The following is a 9,957-nucleotide window of genomic DNA, read 5'->3' on the forward strand; positions in this document are numbered from 1 at the left end:
AGGTAGAATGAAGGAGTCAATTACTCATGCACTCATCCGGTCTTTGCATTAATGTATTCATTTGTTCATTCACTTGTTCAAATATTTATGGAGTGTTATCCAGGGCCCGATGCTCTTCCAGGGCTGGCGATCCGCAGCGAGCAAAGCAAAGTCCCTGCCCTCCTGTTGCTCACTCACACTCTAGGGAACAAAAGCAGACCTTGAACAGCAGGTCACTCCTCTCTTCCAACCCTTCAGTGCCTCCTCATCTTCTCCGCGTGAGTCTCTAGGGGCCTGCCAGGCCCACGTGACATGAGCCTGCCCCCCCACCGCATCTCTTAGGCTTCTCTCTAGCTTCCTCTGCTCCAGGCACGTTACCCTGGATGCTCCTCAATGTGCCAGACATGCATTTGCATGAGTCTTTGCATTCGCTGCTCTGGCCAGGTACACCTTTCCCTCCTTGCTGGGCAAGGTGCTCCCTCACTTTCTTCAGGCCTCTGGCCCAAGGGCACCTTCTCAGACACAATCCTGTCTTTCAGGTCTTGAGCTTCTTTGCCCTCTTGTCTCTTGCCACCTGCCTGGATGCACTTCACTTTCTCGTCGTACCTTTGCCAGATCCCGCTCATCCTTCTGGTCTCAGGCCTTTCTGTTACCGCATAGACAGTCAGGTGGGGGCCAGGGAGTCTCTCCCATTGGCCAAGATGGCGCAGGGGGAGATTCTCACACTAAGAGGCCCAAAGCCAAAAAGATGAATGGATAGAGAAAAAAAACAACAACACAAAACCTCATGGGCTTGAACAGAAGGGGGAAATGGGCTTTGAGACAGGAGAACACCATTCTCCCAGGTCACAGGGCACATGACTAAACCTCTTCCCTTTTGCACCAGCACCTGTCTCATGATTTTGACTTTTGTAGGGAGCGGGCAGCCAAACCTGTGTTTTCCGTTACATGTCTACATCCCCAGGCTCCCTCAGACAATCTGCTGTGCACTCCCATTAAGTGCCTGCCTTCCCCAAGGGCCACAATCCCAGTGGCAGCAGGGACCAGGGCTATCTCCAGCATAATATGGCTTAAGAGCACCTGCCCTGGATTCACACAGCCTGGGGTTGAAACTCAGTTATTACTGCTTATATGACCTTGGGCAGATCTCTTTCTAAGCTTCAGTTTCCTATGTGTAAAGTGGAGCTCCCAACAGTACCTCCCTCAGAGGGACGCTCAAGGATTCAGTGGGACGTGCTAAGAGCAATGTTTGATACTTATTAAGCCCTCAGCAAACGTTAGCTGTCATTTTATCTCCCTGACCTGCAATCGCTGGCATTAAATAGCCCTAATGACTCTTCGCTGAATTAATGAAGAAGTAAATGAGTGAAACCTTTGTTAGGGGCAAAAATAGAATATTGGGGACTAGCTGTAGTTATGGGAAATATTAATTATGCTCTGTTAACCATGATTGCCTTGTTCTGGTTAAAGAAAGGGCATTATAACTTGGCTGGTAGTTGTATGCCCTGGGACCTGGGAGTCAACCTTGGACCTGGGAGTCAATTTTGGAATGTGGGCCTCCTGCATGCCCCCCACTCAGGATGGAGCCAGCAACCTGGGCATGTGCCCTTGATTGGAATAGAACCTGGGACCCTTCAGTCTGTAGGCCGATGCTCTATCCACTGAACCAAACTGGCCAGGGCAAAATCTCTTCTTCTTGAGAATGACTGCCCTCCATTATGCCGTCCTACTGCAGGTGCTGTTTCCTTGGGGATTGAACTAGTTGTCGCTCAGAGCAAGGAAGAGGCTGTGTCTATCATTGAGATATTGAGGTGGAAACTACTAGTTACAGCAAGCATGTCAAACTCACGGCCCACGGGCCACATGCAGCCCACAACAAATATTTTTGCAGCCCAGCCAATATAACGGTATGTAAGAGACATTTTAATAAAAATTTCATAACTTAATTTTTACAACATCCTGTTATACATAATTATTAATACAAACTACAACGTTCGCTAATGACTGATTACTATAACCGTGTTGCATTCATTCCCCTTAAGCGCCTTACACACAGGCACACCATTTCTCTCCACTAATACTAGCAGTGAATATTTGAGCAGCCCATTGCCACATCATTAGTCCTGTAGTGACTTGTTTGGTGTATGCAACAGAAAATATTTTGCTTTCGAAGAACAAGAAAAATAGGTTTATTTGCGTTACGCTTATTAATTTGTGCAGTTATTTAGTGTCTGGTAAGTTAATGTTCAAGAAAAAAATATTAATTTCTATAAAAATGTTCTATTATTTTATGTTAACGATGACTCATTTATTTCAGCCCTGCGTATTCAACATGTCTCTATCGAAATAAACTTATGTTTCTATGAAAATGGAAGCTTTTGTTTTATTTGCGGCCCACATCAACTTAAACCTTGTTTATTTGGCCCATGTTAGCCTCTGATTTTGACATGCTTGGGTTACAGTATCTACTGATATTTACCCTCTATTTCTCTAGTGAAAACTTTCAGCTGCGGATATTGCTGCCAGAATGAAGACTGTATTTCTCAGCCTTCCTTATAGCTAGGTGTGACCATGTGACACATTCCAGCCAATTAGAGATGATGTGGGCAAATTCCTAGCTGTGCCCTTGAAGGGGAGTGCCATGCTCCCCTTCATTGCCTTTTCCCTGGTCTTGCAGCCTGGGAGGTGGACCTGGTAGCAACATGATCAAGGAATCCCTGGTCTCAATACCAGGAAGTGGCTGTTTTGCCTGGTCTGCTTATGCTCAGATATTACTAGAGAAACCAACTTTGTTCTGTTATTTATGAGTTTCGTCAACTTACCAACCCTATATTCCAACTATTGCAGCCACCCAAGCTAGCCACAGTGGGGAACAAAAAAAGGCAGGAAAGTGGAGAGAAGGATACAAATGGAGGCAGTGTGGCTGGGTGAGAAATGTTGAGGGGTATCTTCTGGGAAGTCTCTGAGTTAGAGATGAAGGTCATGAAAATATGGAGCGGGGAAGGAAGGGGGAGAGCGGGGAAGGAAGGGGGAGAGCACTTCACAGGGACTGCAGCAGGAGCAAGAGCCTTGAAGGGAGACCTGGGCAAGGCCTTGAAGGACAAGGAGGGCCTGGACAGGCTGAGAAGAGCGAGGAAAGCACATCTGAGGGGAGCCCAGTGGCAAGTGGGCTATTTCACCAGGTGAACTGAAACCAGGTGTAGGGATGCTGGAGTTTCTCATGAGTCCTGGGAGACATCTGGAGGCTGGAATTGGAGGCAGAGAAATGGTGGGGGAGTCCTGGCCCCTCTCCGACTCAGAGCACCACTCTGGAACTGACCCCTCATCCATGCCCCAGGCCCCATGCCCCAGGCTAAGATGAGCACAGTTTTGTTCGGCCTGGGGTTTTGACATTTTCTTGCCCACCGTGTCTCCAGCAGGCAGCCAGGGCCAGCAGGAGTGCAGCCAAGGTCACTGCCTTCATTCCCAGGACCACAGCTGTGAGCACAGACAGGAGGCCTGGGGGACACAAAGGAGAGTTCAAGAAGGACCCTAGGTGAGTCCTCAACAGCCCATACATCAGTGCTCCCTGTGGGCGAGGTTTGGGCTCAGCTGCTCTCTAATTTTGGGGGCCACATTCTTTCTCTTACTGGAAGGGGAGATCCAAGACCTCCCTTCCCCTTGTCCCAGGCCCGGAAAGGGACAATATCCTACCGGTACCCTTAATCATCCTGATAGCATCCCTGACTTCTGACAATACAGTAAGTCCTCACTTAACATCATCCATAGGTTCTGTGACTTTAAGCAAAACATATAATATTTGTAATGAAACCAACTTTACCACAGGCTAATTGATATAAACAAGAGTGAAGTTCTTATGGCATCTTATTCACATTAAAGCGAAATGATGGAAACTACGTCATCCAAGGCCCTGCTATAATAGAAAACTGCTTTCATTTATTGGCTGATCGACTCCTCTGCCCCAGGTCCTGAGCTAAGCACTTCCTAATTGCCTAGTAGAATCCTCAAACTAATCTTGCAAGGTAGGATAGCAACGCCATTCATATAGATGAGGAGACAGACGCAGAGTAGGGAAGTGATTTGCTCAGGACCACATGTGTCAAAGAAGTGGTGGGCTCCCAAGAATGGCAGGAACAGGGCTGAGCGTCAGGGAGGGCACCCTGGCAACCTCTATGCCTAGTTCCCCCAGTCATCGAGCATCCCTGAGTACTAACAGGTGACGTGAAAGACACAGTTCCGGGCATTCAGCACATGTAACTCATTGGGTCCACACACAACCCTGTGAGGTAGGCTCTCTGATCCCCATCCCGACACCCCAGGTCACAGAGCAGGACATCAGTGATTCAAGGAGTGAGGCAACCTGCCCACAGTCTCGCAGAGAGAAAGGGGCTCAATCCAGAGCCATGTGCTTCAGCACAGTTACGCACAGTTTTACAGTGTAATCTTACAGGGAATCATGGGGAGACCACTGCCTCTCAGGGAAGACCGCCTGCTGAACAGCTAGCACTGACTGTGTCTCTGATGGAGCTTTAGCAAGGTGCTCTGGCTTCCCGGAACTCTCTTGGTGACAGATGGGCCCTAGACCGGATGACTCCCTTCCAATGGCTAAGCCATCTGTGCCCCACCTTCGCCTGTGGGGTCCTGGTTAATTCCATTGCAGGTAGGAACACTCACTCACCTGACAGAGATCTCCTGGCTACATGTTGATTGATGACTTCTGCCTCTTGGGAAGAAGTGGGCTTTGCTGCAAGGGAGAGAGGTGGTCTCAAGTTCCACTTTTCTTTCTGTCCCACAACTTTCTGAGCCCTGTGCTTGGAGCTGGGGTCACCAAAATGAGCCTGCCAGTTTCTACCTGGGATGGGGGCTATATGTCAGACCTCGTACCTATAAGGACTAGTTAGACCCGTGTGGGGTTGAAACAGTGTCTGATTTACTGCAATATCCACAGCACCGAGTACACTGCAGAGCAGTCAACAGGCGCGCACTAGATGTTTGTTGAACCATTAACTATACAAAATTCTATGGGATCCAGAATGAGGAAAAGTGAACTCTGCCTGGTAAAAGGAGAAGGTTTCACAGAGGAGAGGCTATTGATGCTGAGCTTTGAAGGACGATTAGGAGTTTGACATAGAAAATGAGAAAACATTCCAGGCAGAGGGAACAGTTTATGTAAAGGCATGGAGGCTGAGAAAAGCTGGCGTGTTTGGGACATGGTGAAAAGCTCCTTGTGGATAACCTCCCCCCTTTCCCTAACACCGCCTAGACCACCTGTCTTACCTTTCACCCTCAGCCTGGTGCCCTGTCCAGACAGGTATTGCCTGTTAAGTTTCCTCTGAAACTTTACACAGTAGTAGGTGCCTGCATACTCCGTAGAGACACCTTGCAAAAGAATGCTGAAATCCCTGCTGGAGGCCTGGACCGCAGTCACATTGGGTTGGGAGATGCCTTCAAAGTTGTAAATGGCTTCACGGCTCAGACCAGACCCCCGGAACCACCTGATGGGCCCAGAAGGACCATCTCCAAGCACTGTGCAGTTCAGGAAGACATTGTCTCCAGGGGTTGCCAACACCAGCTCCTGGGGCTGGATGATCCGGAGGTTTGGCTCTCGGTTCCCAGCTCCTGAAGTCAAAGACAGACCCTTGTTTTATTCTCTCTTCTTCCACTGTCCACTCATTTCCACCCTTATATCTTTCCTCCCTTCCGCTTCCCTGATTTCTTCACTCAGACACTCCCTCCTATGTTTCCTCATTACTCAGTAGTTGAAGAGAGGAAGGGAGAGGGAAAGAGAGAGAAACAACGATGTAAGAGTGAAACATTGATCGGTTTCCTTCTGCACATGCTCTGAAAAGGGATTGAACTCCAAACCTGGGCATATGCCCTGACTAGGAATCATCCAGCAACCTTTCAGTGTAAGGGATGATGCCCCAACCCACTGAGCCACACCAGCCAGAGCAATAAAGAAGTTCTCAGTACCGACTTTGTGTTGATGCTAGAACAGGGGAAAATGGAGCTCAGAAAGACACACAAATGTCCTGCCCTGAAGAAGGTCTCAGTCTGGCTGTGGAGATGGTCCAGGAAATCCCCCTGAGTTTGGAAACCCAGCGACTGCAGGACCAAGAAAAGGCACCAGCCACAGCTTGGAAGGAGTCAGAGAAGTCTTCCTGAAATGCTTGCATGAAGTTAAAATGGACCGCCCTCTTCCCCCCTACCCCCTGCCCCCATGACCACACTCACAGATACTCTCCATGTCAGCAGTTTACAGAGTGGTTTCACAACATCTGTTCCTTACCCGAATGACTCTTGAAGTAGGAATTATGTTGTCTATTTTTCAAGTTAGGCAAGTGAAGTACATAGAGCTGAAGTGACTGATTTAAGAACACACTTCTATTGAATGACACACCCAGGATTTGGGTATCCAGGTCATCACTGGTGAACTTATAGATAAAATGACTGATTCCCTGGGGAGTGAATAAATGAAATGATCAGCTCCAGTTCTTAACTCCCCTCTGGAACATCCACACTCCTGCCATAGCCTCATGATGGTAGGGTACACTTTCTTGTCTATTGAATTTGAGATGAGTCATGTGACTTGCTTTAACCAATGGGCTGTTAGCAGACACTATGCCAGTAGAAGTTTGACATGTACTGGGAGTGTTAGGACTTGCCTTCCTGTTCTCCTGCCATCTCCATGAGAAAATGCACTCTGGCTCATCTGGAATGAGACATATGGAATAGAACCACCCCAGCTGCCTATACTAGTAAATGTGTGAGTGAGATATACTAATTGTTATGTGCCACTGAGATTTTGTGTATATAGCATGATTGTGGATACAAGTGACTGATGTAGAAAAACAGATCAGAGAAGAATGCTTTAACCTGCAGGGCCTGATACTCACCCTTCACAAGCACTGAGGTGCCTTCATCCAGCTGCTTTTCTGAGGGCTCACTCAAGCCATCAAACCTCACACAGTGGTAGGTTCCTTCCTGCTCCTTGGTGACATTGTGAATATAGATGGAATAGTCGCAACTAAGTGGCTCCAACGTCTGCTGGGTCACAGGTGTTACCCCAGGGAAGAAGCCATGTTTGAAATTATAAATTTCCTGCTGGTCCTGATTGCTCACCTTGACCCATTTTATCATGGCATCAATGCAGGAGCCTACCACTGTACACCTCAGTAGCAGTGTCTCACCTTCTGCCACCAGCATGGGACCCTCAGGTTGCAGCACCTGCCACTCATTCCCTTTGCTCCTCTCAGAGACTCCTACAATAGACAAAGAAAGGCCTTGAGCTGCTGCAGGAAAGATTTGGAGACCTGAGAGGCAAGCTTAACAGAAACTAGTCATTAGCTGACCAAGAACAATTGCTCAGGACACTCTAGGGGTTGCTGGAGGGGGAAGTGAAAGAGGAGATGAGGCAACTGGCTGGAGAGAACAGAGATAGTGAATGGAGAACTTACAAATAATAGATGGCACTTTAATACTCACCATGGCCAGGCACTGCATGTATTATTGCATTTATTCCTCCCAGCACTCCCTTGAGGTGGGCAGCATCATCCCCATTTTAGAACAAAAACAGTGAGTACCCAGAAAGGTTAGGTAACTTCCCCAGGTTCACCGTTTTTGGGCTGAATGGTGCTCCTACCCCCACAATTCATATGTTGAAGTCCTAACCCATGTACCTCAGAACATGACTGCATTTGGTCATAAAGTCTATAAATAGATAATTAAGTTAAAATGAGGTCACATGGGTGGGTCTTAATCCAACATAACTGGTGTCTTTATAAGAACAGTAGATTAGGACACACACACACACACACACACACACACACACACACACAGGGAAAACCACATGAAGACACGGGGAGAAGACAGCCATCTACAACCAAGAAAACAGGCCTCAGGACAAATCAACCCTGTAGACATCTTCATCTTAGACTTCTAGCCTGTAGAATTATATAAACAAAAAATTCCTGTTATTTAAGCCAGCAGCCTGTGGTACTTTGTTACAACATCCCTAGCAAACTAATTCACCACCCGCAAAAATGTGACAGAGCCTCAACCCAAACACTTAAAGCCTGTTTTTAGAGCCCCTGCTCTTAACCCTCAAATGGGGCACACAGAGCTTAAGTGCTGTGGTGCTCATTGTAAGTACCCCCCCTGCCTCCTGTGACTCCTTCAATGCTTGTTGATGCACTGTGAAGTGAGTCTATCTGGGGGGTAGGTTGAACTTTGAGGTTGGCCTCAAACTAAGTTCAGAGAAAGAGGGTGGAGGCCACCGATGGAAGTTCTACACCCAGGTTATGAACATCATAGGTACCAGCACTCTATGAGAAGGGTGCTATTTTACTACCTCTGTGGTTTTTTCTTAACTTAAAAAATACTTTTATTGGTTTTAGAGAGAGAGGAAGGGAAGAGAGATATATACAGAAATATAGATGCCCCTCCTGCATGCCCCTCACTGAGGATCGAGCCTGAAACCCAGGCATGTGCCCTGCCCAGGAATTAAACTCTATGACCTCCTGGTTCATGGGTTGATGCTCAACCACTGAACCACACTGGATGGGCTATTATGTCTATTTTTGAGACGAGAAAACTAACGTCAGAGAGTTGAAGAAACCTGAGGTGAACCATGCATTCAGTAGGTATCATGGCCAGGATTGGAGTGCAGATCAGGTGACTTAGTGTTCAGCTCCACACAAGGTCATCAGCTTTGTGCCCTTGGTTTGTTCCCATCAGGCCCTGGGAATAACTCAGTCTCACTCCAAGACATAAGCTTGCAGTATATCACGGTGTTTCTCAGTTGCAAATGAGGTGAGGTAGGGCAGTGAAGCAAACATCTCCTTCTAAGAGGATGTGGGGAAGGGTTGTAGAATTCTAAATTTTTTTTCTGTCTGCCTTCTGCTAGATGTGTGCTATTAGTCACAGTTGTGACCAAGTGACACCCCCTACTTAACCCTAGGGATGCCTTTTGTCCTTGGTGTCCTTAGTTTCAAGAAGTTCTGCAACACCCACCCCAAACACCATTATCTGAACTAGTCAGATCTGTTCTCTCCAGTCTTTTCTGGTGGGCCTTTCCCTGGCCTCAGGTAGTTTCCTCACATGCATACACAGAACAGTGACCATCCCTCAGCACAGGACTGAGAATTGTGCCTGTTCCCACCAGCCAGACTGGAAGACCTCATGACCCACAGGGCAATGGGTAGACTACACAGGACAGAGTACTTTACTCAGAGAGATGTGCTCCTGTCCCACTTAACAAATCTGAAAAAAGGCCCCAAATTTATAAAAACTAGTAACATTCTAATGTGAGGTTTATAGCGCTTATTTAAGTAAAGAAAAGAATAGAATAAAAGAAGAGATGGAAGAAATGTTAGTATACTATTGTAAGGTTCCTATACTATAGTCATGCATCACATAATGACGGTTTCATCAACAATGGACCACATGTACTACGGTGGACCCATCAGCTCCTCTACAATCTTCCTAGTGACATTGTAGCCATGGTAAGGTCATAGAGCACCATATTCCTCATGTGTTTGTGGTGATGATGGTGTAAACAAACCTACTGTGCTGCCAGTTTTATAAAACTATAATATCTATACTAATAAAAGGGTAATGTGCTAATTAGACAGGACATCTTTCGGATGTCCTTCTGGACAAAGCCACAGTAGTGGGGGCTAAGGCAGAGGCGGTTGGGGGCGATCAGGCCAGCAGGGGAGAGCAGTTAGGGGTGATCAAGCTAGCAGGGGAGGGCAGTTAGGGGTTATCAGGCTGGCAGGGGAGGGCAGGCAGGCGAGTGTTTAGGAGCCAGCGGTCCTGGATTGCAAGGGGGATGTCCGACTGCCAGTTTAGGCTCGGTCCTTGTGGGATCGGGCCTAAACCGGCAGTTGGACATCCTCTGAGGGGTTCTGGATTGGAGAGGGTGCAGGCCAGGCTGAGGGTCCTCCACTCCCCCTGTGCACGAATTTTGTGCACCGG

At 47.6% G+C, this 9,957-nt stretch overlaps 1 protein-coding gene across 3 annotated transcripts in view; it reads right to left on the reverse strand.

The window, feature by feature from the left end:
* Window positions 1–2,346: 2,346 nt before the first annotated feature.
* Window positions 2,347–9,957, reverse strand: part of SIRPB2 (signal-regulatory protein beta 2) — an 11,745-nt gene continuing 4,134 nt past the window's right edge. The window contains exons 2-5 of one of the 3 annotated variants that reach the window (XM_014546540.1): window positions 7,170–7,241; window positions 5,257–5,598; window positions 4,658–4,723; window positions 2,347–3,477 (exon numbers count right to left, since the gene is read on the reverse strand). In XM_014546540.1, the coding sequence (XP_014402026.1) occupies window positions 3,332–3,477; window positions 4,658–4,723; window positions 5,257–5,598; window positions 7,170–7,241 (626 nt within the window). In that variant the 3' untranslated portion in view covers window positions 2,347–3,331. Of the gene's footprint in view, window positions 3,478–4,657; window positions 5,599–6,875; window positions 7,242–9,957 lie in introns of those variants that run through there. The other 2 variants (XM_005874785.2, XM_014546539.1) reach the window with 2 other exon arrangements.

The sequence above is a fragment of the Myotis brandtii genome, unplaced genomic scaffold, assembly GCF_000412655.1.
Source record: "Myotis brandtii unplaced genomic scaffold, ASM41265v1 scaffold450, whole genome shotgun sequence".
Classification (NCBI taxonomy): domain Eukaryota; kingdom Metazoa; phylum Chordata; class Mammalia; order Chiroptera; family Vespertilionidae; genus Myotis; species Myotis brandtii.